We start from the raw sequence: 24,000 nt of genomic DNA, 5'->3' as shown, positions 1-24,000 counted from the left end.
GGCTGCTAATCTCGTTAAAAACATTAGATCTAAAAAACCACCTTTATTCTTATAGTGTATAGGCACTTGGTGATCTCATAAGTTTCAAGGAACACTTCAAGGAATCCAATTATTATTAGGAATTTCAAAAGGGACACAGCTGTCAATAACTGATTATTGGGATACTAATGAATGTGTAAAATCAGGGTCTGACTTAGGGGAGGTACCGATTGAGGCATTAGTTCAAAATTCTTCCGCGAACAGCGCTCTAGTAGAGAATATTTTGGCAATGAAGGTTTACTAATAATCACAAAAATAGTTCTGTTCATAAAAAAAAATTATAAATGCCTCAAATTCAATTTTATAATTTTTTAATTATAAAATTACTATCATAACCTAACCGAACTAACCAAACTTGCTGATACCTAATGAAATAATATAAAAAAAGTTTATTAATAGAAACAAAATTCTGTTCATTAAATAAAACTAGAGATTGACTTAATAATAAAATTAAACTGTCATAACCGGACCAAACCAACCAAACTTGCTGATAATGAAAAAATCTTAGTCAAAAAGTTAGTGCCATCAGCGGGATTCGAACCCGGGACACTCAGCATATCAGCCCGGCACGCTAACCACTAGACCACTGAGGCCGATGGAAATATTCCAAATTGTTACGGTAATGGTGTTCCCTCAGCTAATGAGAAGCCCACAGCTGTCATCGTAACCTCATCTATACCTCCCCTGAGTAAATACCGTAAAATCATGTATCTGCTCATTATTGTCTGATGGTTAGTAATGGTCATTACCATCGTTAACTATTTGACCAGGACTAGGATGGTTAACTGAATAGACCAATAACAGGAATTTATTTAGGCCTACTAAAGTCTACATTCTGCAAAATTACAATGATTTTGGAAAGATCTAACACGGTTTACCAGTGAATACACATTGAATTATTTTATCAACACATATACACTGTATATTATTAAAAACTGCAGCACCGCCAACAGTGAAAATATCAAAACCAATTTATAAGGTGACAAAGAGGTTGATGGTTATAAGAGTGACAATTCAATTAAACAAGGTTGAACTGTATAGTATTTTGAAATCTAGAATAACAACAACAATTATACAGAATTTACACATAGACTACTCTTGAACACAGACATACCTGCCACTGTATCTTGATGGCGGAGGGACTGATTGCCTCCGTGTGCGTGAGGGAAGGAGGGGACAGAGGCTTACGATCTTTGGGTGACCCTCGGTGGAGGTGGAACCTGGCGGAGTTTGGACCCAACTTGTTGTCATTGTTGGAGTAAACAGCTGCGATGCGAAACCTGTTTAGGCACAAATCAAAGATGCAGGACTTATAAACCCAAAGGAATTCATTATTCACAAGGAATAAAGGGGGATTCACAACAACCTTGTTGAAGAGTTTTTAATTAAAGTTGATCCTTTTCTGGGTAGAAAGTGGTTACAGCGCTTGCCTTCAAATCTAAAGGTCGCTGGTTCAAATCCAAGCAAGGAGTTACTGCCTCAACTATATTTTGCAGTCTTCTGAATGATGTACATCAATTTATCTAAAAAGTTTAAATAATTTGAAAAAAATATCCATAAGCTACACATTATTACAGAGGTAAATACAATAGAAACACAGAAGAAGCAACCTAAAGCATACGTGATATTAACACAACTAGTGTGTGTACCTGTAGGTATGATCAGTCTCCAGGCTGTCCACTTCGTAGCTCCTGATGTGACTGGGAATGTCCTCATTGCTGGTCATCCAACGTGAGCCTCTCCCTCGTCCTCCCAGCTCTCTGTATTGCACCTGAAACCATGTCAAGTAGGTCAAGTGTGGTGTTAAGTGAAATTAGGAGCTTTAAAAACACTTTCCATCAAGGGGCAGATACTTTCTCCACCAGTTTACAGTTAATACAACCACACCAGTTACACCAGTTATTTCAAATATATTTTGGGATATCAGGCTTATCTAAATTGGAAAAAATCAATGCTGGTAGAAAAAACACAAAAAGCCAACTATAAACAAATATTTTGATTTGTTGAATTGTTGAATATAATGTTAAGGTTTTTTTTGTTGTTGTGCCATTGGTGACCAACTTCCTGCTAGCTAGAATTGTTTATTAGATGTATATCAGCTCTATGTCAAGTTTTGAAGGCCATGGTAAAATTATTACCCGTTGGGTAAGCCAACTAATTCTCACGACCATAATCCCAATTCAATAATTGAATGGTTTAGTTGCATATGGTTACCTTACCTGGCTTGGCTCGGTTCCAAATTAATTTGAAAACTAATTTGTAAAAATACAAAGCATACAACATACTGATGTAAATTGATTCTTATCAAATTAAATCCACAACCCATTCTTTTTAACTCTTAACAGATACTTTACATCTACAAATCAGATTTACCCTATAGACATAGGTAAGCATTAGCATCATACCTTGAAGAATTGGATAGGTAGTCCGTCGTTGGGCGGAACACTCCATCTCACCATCACTGACCTGTCTGACAGCCTGGTAATGTTGGGTCTGGTCGGAGGAACCATCAACACTGAAACAATACACACTGAGTCATACAAAGCTGCTTGGATACTACAATGTTTAATCTTGCATTTTACAAAACATGTTTGATTGGGTCGTTACAGGACATGCTGTTTTTTATTGGTCTATGAATGTATTGATGCTACGTAACAAGAGGTTGTCATTAGTAACAAAATCAGGGTTTGGACCCATTACAAAAAGTCCCGACTATGCTAATCTCCCTCAAAACCTAGGAGAAAGAAATGGATGAAGAGCTAAAGTTTACCATTCAAATAGCTTGGTACCTTCTAAAAGAAACTCTACGAGGAAGAATATAAGCCAATTAGTATTGCCCAAATGTATTTTTGCTCTAGTACAATTCTTTTCCACTAACCTGAGCCTTTATGTTTCTTGTCTTTTCTCCTTCCTTTGCCTTTCCTTGTGTGATCCTTCTTGGGATGCGTCCTGCCAGGAGGAAGGGGAGGCAGCAGACTAACTCCTTCTGGGGATTCTGCAACAGAAATTGACAGTTGAATATAGCTTAGTCAGCTACAAGCATACAAGGTTTGATAGATGCACGTTAAGATGAAGCAGAACTATAAGTAATTAAGTAATAGAAAAGAGTCTATAGTAATAGATTTTTTGTTTTGTTTATTTTTTATGTTGTTAGGTTAGGTTAGGTTTACTCCTTAGAAGAATATTTAAAAAGATAAATATGAAGAGCGTGATTACAGTATCTTTGTGTTCTTGATTAGCCAAACTAGAGCATGAGAAGAGGTACCTTGGTAGGAAGGTGCGTTGGCAGTGACTTGTTTCGGTGACACTTGTAACATTGCGGCTCCGTACGTAGAGCCGAGGGGATTCACTGCTAAACACTGCAGCACACCTGCATGTCTCTTCTGTACATCAGTGATCCTCAGCTTGTGTCCTGTCAACAATCAGGAAAATAGTAACACCATGATTGGAACTTTCCAAGCTCATTGATACGTTTATAATATATTTTTAGCGAAATCTGAACTTTTTAAGTACCAGGTTAATTTTTTTGCACAAATAGTTTCAACATGAATCTTTATTATCAAGATTAAAGAACAGGAATTTTTAAAGTGGACCGATAATTGTCAATAATCCCAAACCGCTCTACAAATTTGTTTCACTAGTCGTGATGAGAAATGTCTACAATAACCCCTTAAACAACAGAGATATTTGACTCACCCCTGACCACTGCGTGAGTGTCGTTGTCCAGAGACTCTCCGTTCAGCAGCCACGTGACGGAGGGAGGAGGTGTTCCTCTCACTTCACACCCGACCTCCACCTGGCCTCCCTCCTCCACCACGGAGTTGTTCGGTTCCCGAGTCACCACTGGCGGCTCTGTAACAACAACCTCGTGAGACTCCTAAACTGAGTTTATGTAACATTTAATATCATACTTTAGTTTAATAGATGAGTACATGTAGGCTATGCAAGATCCCCTTCCCTAAATGAAGAAGAATGCATAATTTTACAAAGAGATGAACAATTTTCTGTTCATTATTTGGTTAAAATACATGATGATAATGGTAACTCACCTGTACATAATTATATTTGGTTGTGATAGTACAAAAGTTGTCAAATAATAAAAACTAGTGTACATGTTGCTCGAGATCGAGCAATTGCAAAGAAGTACAGGAGTTATTTATAAACGTTTAGAAACTAATAACAGTCATAATTTTCGATGATTTTAAAAGAGTCGACTAAAAGATTATTAACTAATGGAAATACTCACAATTTACATAACAGTCCTATTCCAGTTTAAAGGGTTAATTTTTAACTATCAAACTGTCCATGGACAGGGAAAGGTAAGCTTACAATTTAAGTCAACGTAAAAAAGCTGTCAGCTTTTATAATGTACCGTACCTAAGTTATTTAGCCAATTTGTAGACAATAAGGTGTAGGCTACTTTAAACTCTACAGAACAGAGTTAGGCAAATACTGGCAGAACTCTGAAATGGTGTTATTTATCATAGGCATACTCATATGCCAAATCCTTCAAATAAAAATTCAATAATTAATAACTTACAGTGTGTCATTAAACACAAACCAACATCCAAAATTATACACATTTTTAATACAACATAGATAATTATTTACACATTGACTGTTTAAATTAACATATGTTCTTCTTCTCACTTTTAATTTTTGCTTCGCAACGGGAAAAATCTGTTTCATAATCATTGAATTAGGTTTATAATAAATAATCTATCATAAAGTTGAACCCTTTGAGTGCCCCGGACGTTTTTAAAACGAGCCAAAAGTGCCGACGTCCGGCCGACCGGACGTTTTTAGAACGAGCCAAAAGTGCCAACGTCCGGCTGACCGGACGTTTCGTAATGATCAAACAGTTGTCATAGCAACCGAATGGATACTCGGGTTCTTTTAACCCATATATTAACATTGAGTCGAAAGTTACTAGATGCAATACATCAATTTTCGTAGGTCGAAATTTTGAAAATTCGATTTTTACAAAATTTTAACCTAAAAATCGCCAGATCGCGCTCGGCATTTTTAGCGCGACCTTCGGGAAAAATCATCGGCATTTTTTGAGCGTTACTTTTATTTCTCGCCTGGCACTCTAAGGGTTAAGATTAAATAAACCTACCACAAAGTTGTTTTATTTATTTTTTGATCAGCTGTCTGAAATTGTGAAATAGGCATTTGACAGTTCTGGTTGTTTACTTTTAAATGTCAAAGCAAATGTAAACATTGTGAATTTTCTCATGCTTCCATGGATACCAATTATAAATATTTAATTTCTGACAACAGCTGGAGTTTCAAAACAACGTTTGTATTCCATGTTAATCTTATGGAGAAATACAAAACTTTAAAGGGCCCCAGGGCCTCCCTCTCTAATTATTTACCAAAAAAGAAAGTTTCCTGCACAACTTCATGTTACGCTCTTTCCAATGACACCAAAAACATGTCAATCGGTTCAGTAGTTTCGGAGGAGTAATTGTCACAAAAATCCTGCTTGCGTATTAAATAAGTAATAGATAAATAGAAGACATCAATACATTTAATTGTTACTAAAAATATGTATTGGCCCAACCTAAAACTTGTGGTCAGCTGATTTATAAGGATAGTAAATCAATGTGGGGGTATCTAAAAGATAATCTTCCACAATCAAAGTGTTATTCTTATTCTTATTCTTATACACCAATCTATCTTTAGGGCAAGGTAAAATACAGCATACGCAACCAATTGAGTTGAGTTTTACCTTGCCCTGATGGTGAATTTCTGCAACCCATCGAAAATGTTGGCCAGTATTTTGCCAGTAAAATGATACAATTATCTCAAAGACCAATTAATCAATGAGTTAATCTATATTTATTTAAAAGATTACGAGTAAAAATAATTCTGTTACCTTGAACCTGAAGAGTGATATGGTGTGTTATTGGAGGGTTAATCCCGTTGGACACCTCACAGACGTACGCTCCGTTGTCTGAAGCCTGAACGTTGGCCAATCGCAGGCCTCCAGTGACTAGCTGCGTCCGATCCTTGGGCAAGGATCCCCCCACCCTTCTCCAGCCCACTGAGGGAGGAGGGGTTCCAACACCGAGACATTCCAGGGTCACATTTGAACCTGGAAAATTATATAATTGTTATCATGTGACAAAAATGCATACAGAATACACCTTTTAAAACTGGCAACATTCAATAAACATGTAAAACCAAATCTAATTAGCTACTACGAGGGTCGTCTCAAAAGTAAGTTACACCTATTTCCAAAATAAATATAAAAGCCAAATTTGATTTGAAAAGGGTATATTTTAAAAGATACATACATAGACTATTTTTCTACGTAGTCGCCATCTTTTTCAAGGCATTTTTGATAACGTGGCAACAGTTTTTTTAGTCCAGCATCATACCACTCTGCCGCCATTTTGGTTAGCCATTGTTCCACCTCCCGTTTCAGTTCGTCTTCGTTTTCGAAGCGCTTCCCGCCTAAATGCCGCTTCAACTCCGGGAAGAGATGAAAATCACTCGGCACCAAGTCAGGAGAGTAAGGTGGATGGCCGAAAACATCCCATCGGAAGGATTCCAAAAGGTCTCGTGTTTGACGGGCGGTGTGTGGGCGAGCATTGTCGTGAAACAAAAACACTGTTTTGGTCAACTTTCCCCTCCTTTTGTTCTGTATTGCCCTTCTCAGCTTACGTAGCACTTCACAATAACATTCAGCTGTAATTGTTTCCCCCCTTGGCAGGTAATGAATCAACAATACTCCCTTAGAGTCCCAAAAGATCGTTACCATGACCTTACCAGCTGATTCGGCGACTTTTGCCTTTTTTGGAGTAGGCTCGTCCTTTCCCTTCCACACCATGCTCTGCCGCTTGCTTTCGGGTGTCCAAATGTGCACCCAAGTCTCGTCCCGGTTACTATCCTGTTGAATAGGCCATCTCCCTCATCATCAAAAAATTGTTGGAACTGGAGAGCAGCATCAACCCTCTGCTCCTTATGCCTTTCTGAAAGAAGGCGTGGCACCCATCTTGCACAGACTTTTGACAAACTGAGATCGTCCGAAATGATTCTGTGAAGCGACGCACGACTAATTTCAACATTTGGAGGAAGCTGTGTGATTATTTCATCCAATGTCAAGCGCCGGTCAGTGTCAATGACCTTGCGGACATCTTCAACAACAGTCAAAGCGCGGGAAGTCGACGGGCGGCCACTTTGTTGTTCATCGTGTAACGATTTTCGTCCATCAATAAACGATCGACGCCAGCGGGAAACCATTGGCCTAGACATCACATTTTCACCATAAACACTGCACAATTCTCGATGAATTTCACTTGCATTTTTATTCTTTGCAGTCAAAAATCTAATTACTGCACGGATTTCACAATCGGCGGTGGGAACAAGTGGTTTCTCCATGATGGCCGGAGCAATACTGGAGGGGCGCGCACCGTAGGCGGCCGCGACGTTTACAGTGTTGCCACTACATCTAGACGAAAATTCCCCGCGACTCCCAGCTTTCTAGCGCTCGACGCTGTGATTTAAAACAAATGTGTAACTTACTTTTGAGACGATCCTCGTATATACAAAAACACCGAACTTTACACTAAAGAACTAATAGTTTATTTTGGGTACTCACCGTTCTGCACAACATACGTGGCCTGGGGAGTGTATAGGAACCTTGGAGGAGAAGGTTGTAGTGTGCCTATCACAGACAGTGTAGTGACCATCGGGGAGTGAACCTGGCGACACAAGTACATAGCTTAGCAACCTACTCGGACAAGAATCTGAGTGTAACCACCTTAAAATGTAAAACAGTATACACATATTAAGTCTTAGTCCAAACTGTTACTTTGGCGGTCCGCAACTGGGCCAAGCTATCCTTAAGTATAAAGTTTTTAATAAGTGTTAATGAATCATGTAAGCTTAGTCAGCAATAAAGCTTAAATCCCATTCAAGAGTCATCCTACACTCATCTTTTTGTTAAAATTTGCATCCTGGTGTGTCCAAGGGATATATGTTTTAATATCGGCTTCCGAGAAGTGTTCAGATAAAATTAGAATCATTAAAACCGAGGCCGGCTATGAGGGGTTCTACTGTATATGCTTGATAAAAATGGCTCAAAATCCCCATGAACAACGGATTACAGTTAAACACGATTTTAAGTACACAACAGAACCAATGTATTCACAGTGATGTGTTACACTAGTTATAGAAACTCACTGTTTGGCTAGTGATGTAGTTGAAGGCACTGCAGCTATATCTGCCGGACTGAGCATTGGTCACATTGTGTAGGACTAGAGAATTGGTGGTCACCAGAGACGATGACTCTGCAATACACACATTTCATAAAACACTAGTAGCAAAATGACATATTATTACTGCTACTCAGAAATTATTTTAAGAATACTGTAGAGTGTTTTGTTATTTTTAACAACAGTGGTATTTTGCAATTGAGAATTTTAAATGCTTTTAAGGAAAAGCAGTCCCAAATCCTCTAATTCTTGTGCATATTAAAGATGCCTCTATTGCACATAATTAGCAAAACAATCATTTGTAAGAGATTTTCCTAACTATGTTGTAGGATTAATGGGTTAATTTATAAGATACTATTAATGGATACAAAACATAAGGTTTTTAAACACGATGCAGATATGCTTTTGACCAATCAGCCATTTATTGATTGGCAGTTTGAGACTGGGGTCTTTTAACCCAAAGCAATTTAAAACCAATGTAATTTTACTCAGAATCTTGTTTGGAACCGTTAGGAAAACTGAACCCTTCTTTTTTAAGAAGTCATAATGTTTACACTGGATTGAATGTTTTAAAGGTCGAAAAATCATAAATGTGTTCTAACAGACAATTTTGGAATACAGTAGATCAGTACATGTAAGAATAATAACAAGAAAAACCACAAAAAAAATATCTAAAAAATTTTACACAGTAGTAAATTTTTAACCCACAGTAAAAAAGATGTTGAAATAACTTTACAATGTTTAAATCTACAGACCACAAATAAAGTTTTTTTTTAGTTTTATTCAGAAAAAAAACCAAGTTCAATAATGATAATACCTTGAAGTAATCAAATTGAAATGTAACGTAAGTTTCAATATACTGACCAGAGAGGAGCACATTGTTGAAGTAGTACTGTATAACAGCTGGAGGGTAACTGACAGGCGCAGGACAGTCGATGACTACACTGTTGCCCTCAGTGACGGTGAAGTACCGAGGAGACGCAGGCGGGAACTGTTTCAGCTCGGCCAACGTTAGTCTGCCGATGGTACTAGCCAGGGCAGAGGCTCCATACCAGGCTATACACTGTACAGATACATGGTTCAATGCAGGATATACCAGGAGGTGTTACAAACATAAAACAGATGACTAGACCCTCTTTCAGCCTTGGATCAACTACCTCAGTTTGAGTAAAAATATAGGTTGGTTTACCCGCCCGGGATTTAAAAACTAGTAATTTTAATCGACCTTTTCTATGAATTTAGAGACTTTTCTGTTACTATACATACCATAGTAGCAACATAAAGGTTCCGTGTCAGTCTAGTTTTGTTAAGTACCAAAAGGGAAAAACACAGATGAAAATGAAAAGCAAATTATATCATTTGTTTTAAAACTAAATTTTAAAGCTGATACATAATATGTGTCTTTATAAATACAGTAAAATTGAGCAGTGAGGTTTAGATTCAACTACAGTATGTGTGTTTTATTATAACAAATTTTTTTTATCAGCATTGTACGTGTTATTAAATTTGACAGAATAATACAATTACAATTTGATCAAGAGTGTTATTAAGTGTACCTTTATTTAACTTACTTGCTGTTTTCATAACAAATAGTTGATATTTCAACAGTCAAATGTACAGTTAATTCGTACAGGTGATAGGATCCATTCAAGTTTACAATTCTTTTATAAACAGCATATTTCATAAGAAAACATTCCATAACCAAGCATTGATACGCAGCTAGATATTTTTACTCCTGTAATAGCCTATCAGTAATACAGTCGAAATTGATCACCACTTACCATCTTTTACTGTCTTAAGAGTAAACAGTATAAGTGTAAATATTTTATTACAAGTGTTATTTGACGTATTTTTTGTGCTTTCAGGTAATTTAATGACACATACGATGCTGATCAAGAACTTATTCTGTATGGATCAAGAATAAAACCACAACACACCAAAAACAAACAATTTATAGAAATATTAAATACTACCAAACAATTTCCATTGCCTCTAACACATTCTAACAGTCCCACAAACAAGGTCCCACCGTTATTTGTGAACAGATGTTCTGACAGTCAACATGTGAAGGATTGACATAGTGTGGGACATCAGGACTAACAAGGAGTATTCCGGACTTGTCACATCAGGAATTTGATTTAGATTACTAATGGATTCGGGTTCTGAGCAGGTTAATTTATTTTGAAAAATGAAGAATAAAGTGGTTGGACAAGTGTCCGTGTCCGTTTTAACTCGTTACAAGTTTGGGCCTCTGCCAGACAGTCGAGTAAGAACTGTCAATGTACTACAAACCTCACGAAACATATGTTCAAGAATTGGAATAATAGAACAATAAAATACCATAGTGTTACTACTGACTTTGAATCATGCAACTTGAATTCTCTTCCTATTGTAAAATATAAAGACTGTGTTCAAAATAAATAATAGAAACAAAATTTCGTCTACCCCAGCGATTAGTGTGGACGTACATGAACTAGACACAAAAAACAAGCTTCAAAATTTACAATGGAATGAGGAGTCTACTTGCGTTGCTTAGTCTATGATACCACTCCCGAAAGGCTACTTTAAAAGAAAATTTACTATTAAGTACTGTAAGATCAGTAAATTTTTTATCATCAAATGTTTTTGTAGAGCATTTTTAACTCTGCGTAAAACAAGATTTCTACATTACTTATCATGTAATCTTGGCACAATGAAGAGCATCTGACAAGTACTTCACTTATTGTTATCAAGTCCTTAGATAGTGCATTTATTTTAGTTTCTCAAGACTACCTCTAACAAAAAACTAGATTTGAAAATAAAACTTATTAATATTTAGTACTACTAGTGTAATACTGTTTGACAATAATAATCTTCTCTACAAAGCTAAGGAATTTTCTGTTTTCTTTACTAACGGATGAAATCTTGACCTGATGAAAGAAAATAACTCAAAATGTTAAAAAATAATGATTATTTTTTGCAAAGGAAATTTTTTGTAAAATGACTACCTATAGCAGAACATAACCTAAGGTAACACACCCTGCACACCCTATACTCAAAATATCTTCATGTTGGAATTTTAGCAACCAAATTACTGATAAATATTTTAAGTTTTTATGACTAGACTAGAGCAACTAGGTATCTTGGCTCAATTTCCACTGGATTCTTGTCTTTGATAGTAGTTCATTCAACAAACTTAAATTTAATGTAATGCAAATTTGACTACAGCTTGTCCATATTGTGTCTGTTTCAATATCCAAAAGTCAATAATACAATCCAAAGGAATACCATAAGCAAGTATGAACATTATTTAGCAAATATCCCATCCCTCACCTGGTAGTCCCCTGCTTGTCGGTCGTCAATGACTTTGACAGTCCTCCTTGTAGATGACGGGTCAGCAGCGCTCTCCTCTGGCAGCAGCTTGCCGTTGTGTTTCCACCGGACATTCTCAGAGCCGACATTAAGCGAGCACTCAAAGTCCACATCGTCTCCGGGCGGAACAGCGATCGGCTCAGGGGACTTGACAAACCACAGCCCCACACCCTTGCCTACACTCTTGTCTGCAAACAAATACATTCTGTCAGGCAGCCACTACAATAAATGCAAGGACTTACAGATGTTGCGTAACAGTAACTAAAATTACAAATAAACAAGTTACATAAAGGTACTTCAGAAGTGAAAAATCTACCTTCCCAGAGCTAAGTTAAGACTGTAAGCAAATGATTTTCTACTTTACAACTGTAATGGGGCATGGGATGGGACACTGAAGCGGACATACAGTTAGCTAACAAAGAATCCAGGAACAAAGGGGCATTGCAAAGAGCCCACTGTAAACCAACAAACAAACCAGGAACAATAGAGAATTACTGGATATGCGATGTATACTTACAGACAAACCAAAAACTATAAATAATTGTAGAGTACACACTATAAACTTAAAAACAAACCAGGATAGATGGGACTTAGCAGAGGATATAATGTAAACTTGCAGATCAGGAACGATGGGACTTAGCAGAGGACACAATATAAACTTACAGATCAGGAACAATGGGACTTAGCAGAAGACACACTGTAAACTAACAGATCAGGAACGCTGGGACTTAGCAGAGGACACAATGTAAACTTACAGACCAAGAACGATGGAACTTAGCAGAGGACACAGTGTAAACTTACAGATCAGGGCCAATGGGACTTAGAGGACACAATATAAACTTACAGAACAGGAACGATGGAGCATTGCGGAGACACACTGTGAACTTACAGACCAGGAACAATGGGACTTAGCAGAGAACACACTGTAAACTTACAAACAGACCAGGAATTATAGGACGTAGCAGAGGACACAATATAAACTTAAAGATCGAAACGATGGAACTTAGCAGAGGACATACTGTAACTCGCAAACAGACCAAGAACGATGGAGCATTCCAGAGTACGCACTATAAACTTAAAAATAAACCAGGAACGATGGGACATTGCTGAGTACACACTGCACCATATAATTACACAGCCTATCAAAACCAGGGTCAGAGGAACCCATTGTGGCCAAATTACAGTTATCACTGTGGTATGCATTGACACAGAGACAAAGAACTAGAGCACACCTTTGTCCTGCAATTATGACCTGTCAAGAGAAACCTGACTACAATAATTAATTCTCACTCTTATACACTATCATTAACTCATTTCTCTTTGGACACAAGTGATTTTTCTCTCGAATTTCAAACCAGTACTATATATATTTTGTACGATCATAATGAAGGATTAAAATAGGAGTGAAACTGATTTATTTTTCTTCGCCACCAATGTGAAAATTTGAACTGTAAGATCAATAGCCTGCCAACATAACTATTAAGAAATAAAATAACTATTATACCACAATTTCACATTCGTGCTGTTAGTATAATGAAATCTAAAATTTAAATTATTAGCAGTAGGTAGTTTGTCAAGTGTTAATTTAGTCCATTTTTGTCAAAGAACTAAGAAGAATTCTTTAATGAGTTTGTTCACATTAAAGGTTTTTTCAACTAGTACAGAATGCTCATGAAAAACGTACACTATTCTGACTAAAACAGTTAACACTATTTTAGGGCAAAAAAATAGCATTTAGCCTAAGTTATATTAATTGGATAACTGCTCATTTAAGTGCTAGAGTAATAAGACTTAGAATTCTTTCAGAACCTTGTTGATTATGTTGTTGATTATATTCACTTTTGAGTTTTCATAAGGTTTGTGGCTGATGCACACTGCAACAAGGTCCGCTCACTCCAAATCAACCAATGCATTCTATGCACAGGGTAGATAAGTTTAAAAAGAAGTAACTTCCTCATGCAGTTAATGGAAAACAACACAACATAGTTTGATAAAAGAACTTAAAACTTGATTTACCTGCATGCACCAGTATTGCAAGCTGGGACATGTACACTGCTATGTAGACACCAGTGTATCTAGAGGCATACATGGTCCTTCACTTCTTGAAAGCATTCCTGAAACCAAAAAATCAATTACTGATCAATATGTTATAACTGTGTGTAAGCGAGCGAACATGTGTTGCTCTAATTTCACTATAAATTTGAGTCCAAACGCCATAAAAAAAGTTATACATACACTTTTCCTAGGAAAATCTCAATCGCAAGAGCACAAATTAAGAGTTTAAACAGCCACTCTCGACTGTCACCCTGCTTTTGCCCATGAAGCCTCAACGTCTGCTTTATGTAGGTATGTCCCTCTGTAACATGATGCTGTCCATTGTTTTAACACTCACCCCTCACCACAACCCCCACCCTCTACTTCCACATGGGTGGCACTCTGCTCCATTCATGACATTCATTCATATCACAGATCTCTATGCTGGTACCACAGCCATGAGGTGGAAGTGATCAATTTGTAAAGAAAGTACAAATAGTATGGAAATGTATTACAATTCTGATTGTGCATAACATGTACTTAAGGTAGAAAATGTTATCAGTATACTATCTGATTAAGTTTACTTGGATTAGTAATTTTAAACCCACCACCTTTTGGCTAAAATTAACCTTTAATTAATGTACAATTACTACGTCACTCATGCTCTCATTAAAGATTTCCTTCATTGTAGACCGTCCACAGTATGGAAAAATGGACATTTGTTTGAAAAAGCTCAAGTTAGGCCTATATTCCTTATAAGTGGGAAGTGAGGGTTAGAGCGTGGGACTTAGGTCCCTGAGGTCCCGGGTTCAAATCCTGTCAAATCACCAATGGATTGTATCTAAGTAATAATGCCGCAACCAATAGGTCTAGCTTGAAGTTTTGTGTCAAAAACAATTACGGGCTTGTGCCTAGTATCCTTGGATAAAAACAATTCCTTACCGTATGTAAAGTTTATTTTTTATTTTTTAATGGTCCTTGTACAGCTAAACGATAGGTGGATGTAGTGCTCGCTACAATCAGAGGATTGCCAGTTCAAGCCTTTTAAAAGCCAGAAGATTTTTGATGGTTCGAAACTCGACTCAGCTGTCCTGGATCATGGGCCTGGGTTAAGAACCACTTTATCTCAGTCAGTAACAACAATGCCATCTCATTCATTCAACACTAATCGGCCACTTTTCACCTTAAAATACACACCCTTGTGTGTTGGTAGAAATTTAATCTAATCTAATAAAAATTAGGTTTAGTAGGCGTGAATCTCATCAAATTCAACCTCCACATCACATTAGGTCACCCGATAGCAGTGATCTTCACTTCACACTTTTTTCGGTAATCGGTAGGATCCTCCAAATGACACTTTCGGGTTTCTTTTCCTCGGGTGACAAAAGAGCGGCGAGAAACAACGCCGTAACGTGAGATAAGCCGGCCCGACACAGGTGTGTCATTAACATACCGGGGGTGGAAACCGGCCACTGCCACTACATGCGGGGTGGGGGTGACTACCGTCAACCAAGCTTCCAAGGGATTTAAACTCGAGTACTGTACTTCTAAGGTATGACGAAACGTGGTAAATAATACCTTGTATGCTTCACTGGTTGACCCTATTTGGTTTGATGGTTTCATAAACCTCTAAGGAATGTACCCAAATAATTTTTTTTATTATTTAATATCTGATTATTTGTATACCCTATAAATAATAAAAAGAAATGCTTTCGTCCCACAACTCATGCATTGAAAACAGCTGTTGCAGTATGGCAAAAAGGGAAAAAATAATTTACTTGTAGCTGAAAAAAGGGACTAAAAGTTAGAGTTGTACAATCCAAGTTGTGACTTCGCATGGTAACGCTTCTGTATCATTAGCATAGTATTTAAATTACTTAGATAAGTAATCAATAAGAGTTGAATGGCGACTGTTGGATATTGACTTCATACAGAGCCATTGGAAACGTCATCAAGGAGAAATTCGTCGATGAGGTCATGTCTTAAATTCCCCTAATTATTGATAACACTAGATTTTAGATTACTACAAAACGTGTTGGGGATTCAGTACGATAACCAGAGGGATTATATATTTTTAAATAATAAAATATGCTTTATCTCCAATTCATTACAAAAAGAATGACGTAAAGAAATAATGATTTCAAAGTTGAATTATCTCGTTTTAGAAGGTTTTTAATCGGTGAAATCAATTTAAAAAAAACTGTATCAGCAATCTGACACATACTTTCTCCCATTAGCATGTCAATAACCGTAAATCTTTAAAAAATCAATCAATAACATCTGGAAAAGATTTACTCTAACCGCCCACAATGTCCACTAACTTTGGACATCCGGACTATCGCGCCAAGTAACCTAGGTTTTTCTGGGTCGTAAACAACCAGATTCTTTCCTCAGCCGTGGTCGTAGTTCACCTCTCTTATCTCATAGGATAATGGTTTGTTTTCATTCTTGGCTGGTAATTAGACAATCAATAACTGTGGACCAGAGCGTTAGTCAGAGGAGCTTCTGAACTGACGGCAACCATTAGTTGTTATACGGCTATACGATGATTAACTGTCGCTGCGGTAATGGATTTCCAAACACAATGTCACTGACACGTTTATTTCGGTAGTAAATTAAATATCAAGAAAAATTGTTTTAAAATCATTAGTTACAAAAAATTGTTCTGACGATGTATTGTAGCAACACACAACCCTAACATTAGCCAATATTTTCATCAGTGCAAGCGTTTCAGGACTCTTGATTCTTGAAGTTTTTTACACTTTCGGTAAACTTAAGGATTCGTACACCAATCTGTAATGGTTAATGCTTAAACGTCACAATTCTGTGTTGTTGTGAAACAATTTAATTTTTGTCTACTTTCGTACCTATGATTTCGAGTGCATCCGACTAAATAGTTGATAGAAAGTATTTCGTTACCGTCCAATATCCATATGTCTATGACCAAGCTACATGTTAGAATTTTCAATGTTTAAATAGTTGAATTTGCAGTACATTGCCACTTAAAAGGTGTGAAATGTATAATGAGCAATCAAACTGAAAAAGTGTTCTAAAAAATAAAACACTGGCGGACTGGCAGTTGTTCTTCGTGAGGGTCTTAAGTATTACTTTTGATATAAGGTTTTAAATGGACTTCAACGGTAAAACATACTTTCGCAGTTAGAAAACATACATACTACCCCTAAATAATAAATATACTGTATATCAATACGACATTTTGGCCCGAAAATACAATGTACGGTATATACAAACAATATAAACACTTACAGATGACGACGAGCGTCAAGGTAAATTTTGGTATGGGAATTAACAAGGTATTGGATACCAATACCTCCCTATACATAAATAACCTAATATGATTTTCTCATGACGGTCCAAATTTTCAGCTTACAATAAACACCGGTGACCAAAAGCAATCCGCGTAACCCCATACAGAATATTTAAATTCCATTTCCCACTGTCACGTCAATAAATCCCAGCTATTAATTAGGGCTCGGCCGGACTTGTAAGGAGGAGTATTTCCATACAAATGGCGTGTAAGAATCCCGGCGCGCGCCTGACAGATCCCATAAATACGTTAATTGCGCATTACCTCGTAACTTATGTGGATAGGTGGGAGTGTTCTGGGCTCGACAGCGGACAACTTACGATTTACATTGTTCACATAGTTTAACCCGCAGCTTTTGTGGAAAAAGTGCAACTTTCGGGTCTCCTAGGGATGTAGACAATAAGTTGCGATCAACACAGTTTACCCTGTAGGCCTAACTTATGTTAAAGTTAATAAGTTTGGTCTGGTAGGTACTATAGTGCGTTCAGACAGCCGTGGCACCTGAGGGATTAGGAAGCCCCAAGGGTTTCCATGGGGTGTCCTAATCCGTCAGGTGCCACGGCTGTCTGAACGGAGTATAAACCTTTCTGAACATTTTATATTTTCAGCGATTCATCTATTTTATCACGAAAATAAAGTTAAATAGACATTCGAGATTTGTGAGCGAAGAAAACACAAAATATGCACACAAAAAACGGTCGACTCAACCATTATAACTAAACTGCATGTTAACATTCTCGTGGCATTCAACAATGCCTTAGTCTACCAAATTTACTTATTTCCCCAAACAAAAGGGACAACAAATATTTCAAGTTATGGAAAGCAAAGAAATATTTTAGTATCCTATGAAAAATAATTTAGGCTTCTTATATGGTTTTATACCTATTTTACTTAATGACTTATGATAGTTTCAACTTAAGATAGTTTATCAAGTAGCCTACATAGGTATAGGGATCGAGAAGTACACAACTTTTATCATTTTATATTTTAAGAGTAATATCCAACACGTTAACCCAATTAAAACAATTCCAAATGCCAAACAAAGTCTACAGACGATTTACATGAAGTAATTTCCACGAAATCAACCTCAACCTCGCTTCCAGTAACCCAAACAATAATTCAACACATGGTCGTGTGAATGTATCGTGTACGTGTGTTGTTTATGTACGTACATGTGTGTACAGTGCGGAGTGTACGTGTTTAATTGGCTACGTAGGTTTGCGTTGGCTGTGTCTGACCCACCAGTCCATCAGATCAATTACATTGGGTGTTCCTCAAGGCTGTACACTCGCCGCTCAGCTATTTATGTTCCCACTTTCATATTACGATTCCATTCGATAGTGTCGGCATTAAAATTACGCCAGATTGTATTACATATGTTTATAAATATTCGTTTTACAAACGTTATTTGAATGTTGTATAGAGGTTTGGAAAGTCATCGACAACGCAATGTACAAGACATTTGAATATTGACAACTAAAGTGTGTAAATTTTGGTTTATTCAGCCTAATAGCAAATTATTTCTACTTTGAGTTTAATTTTTACCAACTCAACTTTAACTTGAAAGAACGTTTCTGCGAAGATTAAAACGATCTTTCGATCATAAAGGTGTACAAATTTATAAAAGCATTTAACCTTACAGGTCCAAATTAACTTTAAATAAATCAATTTTCAACTAACTCGTAATTATTTTACAGAAATTTTAAATCGACAGTATAGTTAGTTGTAAATTAGTTCTTTTAAAAATTTGTTCAATTGACCGATGTTTTCAAAGTCAACTTCCAACACATAATGGGGGTTCCTTACACCTCAGATTATAAAATCCAAAACCGTATGTGTAAACGGTCTATTTACAGGATGACTTCTAAACTGCCATTACCTCACTCTATGCCCATGAGGAGCTTCCTTTGACACACTCATTGAATCGCGGCAACTTTTATTGTGTTAACAGAATAATCTTAAAAAACTAATACCGTACAACGTTTTTACGATTATTATGTTGAAGTTCCAAAAAGTAATTTCTCAATATCAATTTGTCAGATTTTATAGATCATGGACCTACAACTTTTGAAAATTTACAACCACAGTAAACGTGTAGATTTTTCAGTGTAGGTGATCGGAATGCCAGATAATACCTTAGACCTATCTATCGCAACCTCGGCGAGTTCGGAGGTTCGGTGCCCACGTGTCGCACCTACTCGCTGCATCGCTGCACCTCTGCCGCTATTTACGGCAGGTATTATGGCCAAACGATGTGTCTGGTATTCGGACTGGTTTCGTTACGTTGACAGCTTTTCTTGGAATGCGATAAATTTTCAGTAGTTTAGCACCGTCCTATCAAAGCTCTTAATGATGCGAGCGAGGTTTAAATCTCGCAAGCGATGGAAGATTAACTTTTCTGCGCTCCGTACTTTCCACACAATCATTTATCGATACTTCTAAATCATGATTTTTATAGTTTACCCAAACTTCAAAAATTAGGGTAGAAATTAAGATATCAGTACGCCGAATTGCATGGTACGCCCAGTGGAAAATAATTGGAAGACCAAACTTGACCAAACACAACTTAAAACGACTTGCCCAACATGACGTAAATACTTAATAATTTTATTTGGATGGCAACTAACTCATTATGCAAATTTAAGCTGATGACTGCAGGGTGAGTGCAGATTGGAGTACGTGTCTTTGTTACTGACGAAGATCAGCTGTCTTTTAATGTTTCTTGAGCCAGGATCCTCAACGACCAAATTACAGCTCGGCTCAGTTTAGAGCTATCAAAAAGCTACGGAATTTATTCAAAGTTTAACGTGTGGCCCTCTTATCACCAGATGCTATTAAACAGCTTATAGGTCAGCTTATACAGCTTATAAGAGAATAAGTCAAAAGATAAGTTGCCACATAGTAAGATGGATAGGTTGATACCTCATTCTAAAAGTAATCGACGATGTTGCGTCAAGTCTGACGGTTTAAGCACTCAAGAAGCAGCTGTAGGTTAATATGTGTTTTTAAATGTACGACGGTTTCATTACTACAGCAGACAACGACGACAATGACGAGCAACACATTGTCAAAGAGAGCAAGATATAGTTCTATCAAAAACAATATGAACAAGTAGAATATACGACTATTGACTAAGGCATGCAACGAAGACGTATACGACTGTATAATCTATACATAGGTACGTTGTGAGGCTCACAACAAAGGCACACCAGGACAGCGTGTGACCCGGGGCCGCAGTTTAATTGGTGGGCAGAACGTAGATAGCCAGGAGATCAATTAGACTCAGTATCAGATATTGTGTTGGCGGCGCGGCGCTGTAATGGACCGAGGGAAATAACATGGTCAAACCACTGACACTCACAGCTACCATACAAAATGTGACACTTTTGGCTTCAATATATCAGATATTGTGTTGGCGGCGCGGCGCTGTAATGGACCGAGGGAAATAACATGGTCAAACCACTGACACTCACAGCTAGCATACAAAATGTGACACTTTTGGCTTCAATATATCAGACATTGTGTTGGCGGCGCGGCGCTGTAATGGACCGAGGGAAATAACATGGTCAAACCACTGACACTCACAGCTACCATAGAAAATGTGACACTTTTGGCTTCAATATATCAGACATTGTGTTGGCGGCGCGGCGCTGTAATGGACCGAGGGAAATAACATGGTCAAACCACTGACACTCACAGCTACCATAGAAAATGTGACACTTTTGGCTTCAATATATCAGACATTGTGTTGGCGGCGCGGCGCTGTAATGGACCGAGGGAAATAACATGGTCAAACCACTGACACTCACAGCTACCATAGAAAATGTGACACTTTTGGCTTCAATATATCAGACATTGTGTTGGCGGCGCGGCGCTGTAATGGACCGAGGGAAATAACATGGTCAAACCACTGACACTCACAGCTACCATACAAAATGTGACACTTTTGGCTTCAATATATCAGATATTGTGTTGGCGGCGCGGCGCTTTAATGGACCGAGAGAAATAACATGGTCAAACCACTGACACTCACAGCTACCATACAAAATGTGACACTTTTGGCTTCAATATATCAGATATTGTGTTGGCGGCGCGGCGATGTAATGGACCGAGGGAAATAACATGGTCAAACCACTGACACTCACAGCTACCATAGAAAATGTGACACTTTTGGCTTCAATATATCAGATATTGTGTTGGCGGCGCGGCGCTGTAATGGACCGAGGGAAATAACATGGTCAAACCACTGACACTCACAGCTACCATACAAAATGTGACACTTTTGGCTTCAATATATCAGACATTGTGTTGGCGGCGCGGCGCTGTAATGGACCGAGGGAAATAACATGGTCAAACCACTGACACTCACAGCTACCATACAAAATGTGACACTTTTGGCTTCAATATATCAGACATTGTGTTGGCGGCGCGGCGCTGTAATGGACCGAGGGAAATAACATGGTCAAACCACTGACACTCACAGCTACCATACAAAATGTGACACTTTTGGCTTCAATATATCAGACATTGTGTTGGCGGCGCGGCGCTGTAATGGACCGAGGGAAATAACATGGTCAAACCACTGACACTCACAGCTACCATACAAAATGTGACACTTTTGGCTTCAATATATCAGATATTGTGTTGGCGGCGCGGCGATGTAATGGACCGAGGGAAATAACATGGTCAAACCACTGACACTCACAGCTACCATACAAAATGTGACACTTTTGGCTTCAATATATCAGATATTGTGTTGGCGGCGCGGCGCTGTAATGGACCGAGGGAAATAACATGGTCAAACCACTGACACTCACAGCTACCATACAAAATGTGACACTTTTGGCTTCAGTATCAAAATGTAATATTTTAGGTGCTAAAGCAAACAGAAACGTAATTGGATATGATATTTCATATGATAATTCATATACTCAAGAGCTAAGGTTACGTGATTGCGTTGATCATTCAGACGCTCAAACACACAAAGACGGTAAATGATTTTTCAATATGATCTTTCAGATTATTACTATAGCCTGAATAAGTTCCCAAGGTGGTATTTCAGGTGCTAAGAACGTTGATTAAACGTAACATACAGTAACGGGTTTATCATGAGAATATGAATAACATCTCTCTGAGTTTACTTGTAACCGTACACAGTGCGGATGTCAGCGTCTATAAGAAGTTGATCTGTTTACTTGGTCAGATTCCACGACAAGAAGACTATTTTGTTCAAACCACACAACTGCAGTGGACATAACATTCGTGGAGATTTGCATTAGAAAATACGTACATTAAAAAGTGTACACAGTTACACTATAGATTGTTGTATTTCAATTGATGATGTTTTGTAAAGGGTTTACCGAAACTACTTAATTTTTAAACCAATCCTACATATCAATTTCATCTAGTGTCGGGGTTTGTATGATCTTATAATTGGGTTGAATCGGTTAAATCATAATAATGCAAAACTAGACCGAAAGAATGTTAACTTTAGTCATTGTTGTAATATTTGTTCATGATTTATGTATGCATGGTGATGCATTGCTGTGCATAATTCATGTGATACTACAGTAGTCAAAAGTGTGATTTAGTTCTGGTGAAATTTAAAATGCTTGAGCTAGTAAAGCTTGTAGTGCTTATGCTCTCAGCGAGGGTTGAGGTGTTTATGATGCATGTAATTTTTGTATGTGTGTAATTATAATTACACCTAAAAGACTGTTGTCACCCGGGAAGTGGGTAAACTAATCAGATCAATACAACGCGTTCTCCATGTGCGATGTCTATTTCTGTTGACTCGCGCTGAATGCCAACGCGCTGCCAAACACATCGTGTGTATCGGTGTGAAGTATTGACCCTGACAACTTGGACATTCCACATTGACAACTTTGACAGAACCGTGTCTTATGAAATTCCTTTCACAAATTATTGACTACAGATAAAATATGTTTCCTCTAGTGAACTTTGTTAAAATAAAAGAACCTATGATAAAGCGTTGCTAAAAATTAGGTCGAGGACAAGGCTTGAAATTATTTTGTTATGTACTGAATTAATAAATAGGGAAGTATACATGCTATTTTACATGGAGTAGATAAGCTCATCAGGACTTAGCTAATCTGAACAGCCATTTTACAGAAGTTTAAAAATTCCAAAGAGGTTAATTGAGCCACTAATAATTTACTGAACAATAATTGTAGCTCATTACCGTATTACCATTCGTGATTAACTCACAAGAGGACACACTGTTTAATGGTTTGCCTGTATAATTTCTTTCATAAAATAAAATGGAGTACCCAAAAGTCCCGGAACGGCACTACTTTTATATTAGATTTATTTTATTCAATCCAGTCTCTATACAAATATTTAAATTACAAAAGTCTGCATCAAGAATTATTTTCAAATTAAAACTACGCCAATCCTGTAAAAATTATTTAAAATTACCAATTTATGACCTTTTACTCAATTTATATTTATGAAACGTTACTATTTTTAAATAACAATTTTGAGAAATTCTGGAAAAATGATGAATTATGAGAGAAGAATTATGATTTGAGATAATTACAAATATTTTCTTCTATTTTTCACCAAACAAAGTTTTTGAAAAACATATTTACTAAAACGGAAGAAACTTATTTAACAAACTACCAACTAATATTCAAAACTTAAAATTAAAAGAATGAAAAATAAAATTAAAACAAATCCTTACTGAAAATCCAATCTCCTCTATTGAAGACCTCAATGAAAAGGCATAAAAATGTAAAGAGTTTCATTTAATACTAAACCTAATTGTACTGTTGATACAATTTAAATATTGTCAAGACAATAAAGTATTTATTTATTTACTCTGGTGAATTTAGACTGGACAGTAAATGAGCAATCTTTTGCTTATCATTTAATAATAAACTGTACACGTTTTGTAGCTAATTTTGATCCCTTAGGAGATAGTTTTGATTAACAAGACAATTAGTCATTGCATCATTAACACTTCAGATTTTTCAACAATCATAACAAGACATATTACGTCTA

The 24,000-nt window shown here is 37.1% G+C and overlaps 1 protein-coding gene across 6 annotated transcripts in view; it reads right to left on the bottom strand.

Annotated features, from left to right (window-relative positions):
• LOC128987531 (interference hedgehog-like) overlaps positions 1-24,000 on the bottom strand; it is a 115,262-nt gene that overhangs the window by 7,072 nt on the left and 84,190 nt on the right. For all 6 annotated transcript variants that reach the window (XM_054408420.1, XM_054408424.1, XM_054408422.1 and 3 more), the window contains 12 exons: positions 13,632-13,729; positions 11,577-11,803; positions 9,129-9,327; positions 8,233-8,339; positions 7,649-7,751; positions 5,921-6,139; positions 3,736-3,891; positions 3,305-3,451; positions 2,918-3,034; positions 2,445-2,554; positions 1,689-1,810; positions 1,154-1,319 (listed from right to left, as the gene is read on the bottom strand). In XM_054408420.1, coding sequence (XP_054264395.1) covers positions 1,154-1,319; positions 1,689-1,810; positions 2,445-2,554; positions 2,918-3,034; positions 3,305-3,451; positions 3,736-3,891; positions 5,921-6,139; positions 7,649-7,751; positions 8,233-8,339; positions 9,129-9,327; positions 11,577-11,803; positions 13,632-13,704 — 1,746 coding nt within the window. In that variant the 5' untranslated portion in view covers positions 13,705-13,729. The remainder of the gene's footprint in view (positions 1-1,153; positions 1,320-1,688; positions 1,811-2,444; positions 2,555-2,917; positions 3,035-3,304; positions 3,452-3,735; positions 3,892-5,920; positions 6,140-7,648; positions 7,752-8,232; positions 8,340-9,128; positions 9,328-11,576; positions 11,804-13,631; positions 13,730-24,000) is intronic.

The sequence above is a fragment of the Macrosteles quadrilineatus genome, unplaced genomic scaffold (genome assembly GCF_028750875.1).
Source record: "Macrosteles quadrilineatus isolate MER2022 unplaced genomic scaffold, UCM_ALF_1.0 Scaffold_2__2_contigs__length_208266976, whole genome shotgun sequence".
Taxonomy (NCBI): Eukaryota; Metazoa; Arthropoda; class Insecta; order Hemiptera; family Cicadellidae; genus Macrosteles; species Macrosteles quadrilineatus.
Note: the sequence above shows the minus strand (reverse complement) of the source record. Positions and strands in the feature narration are given on the sequence as shown.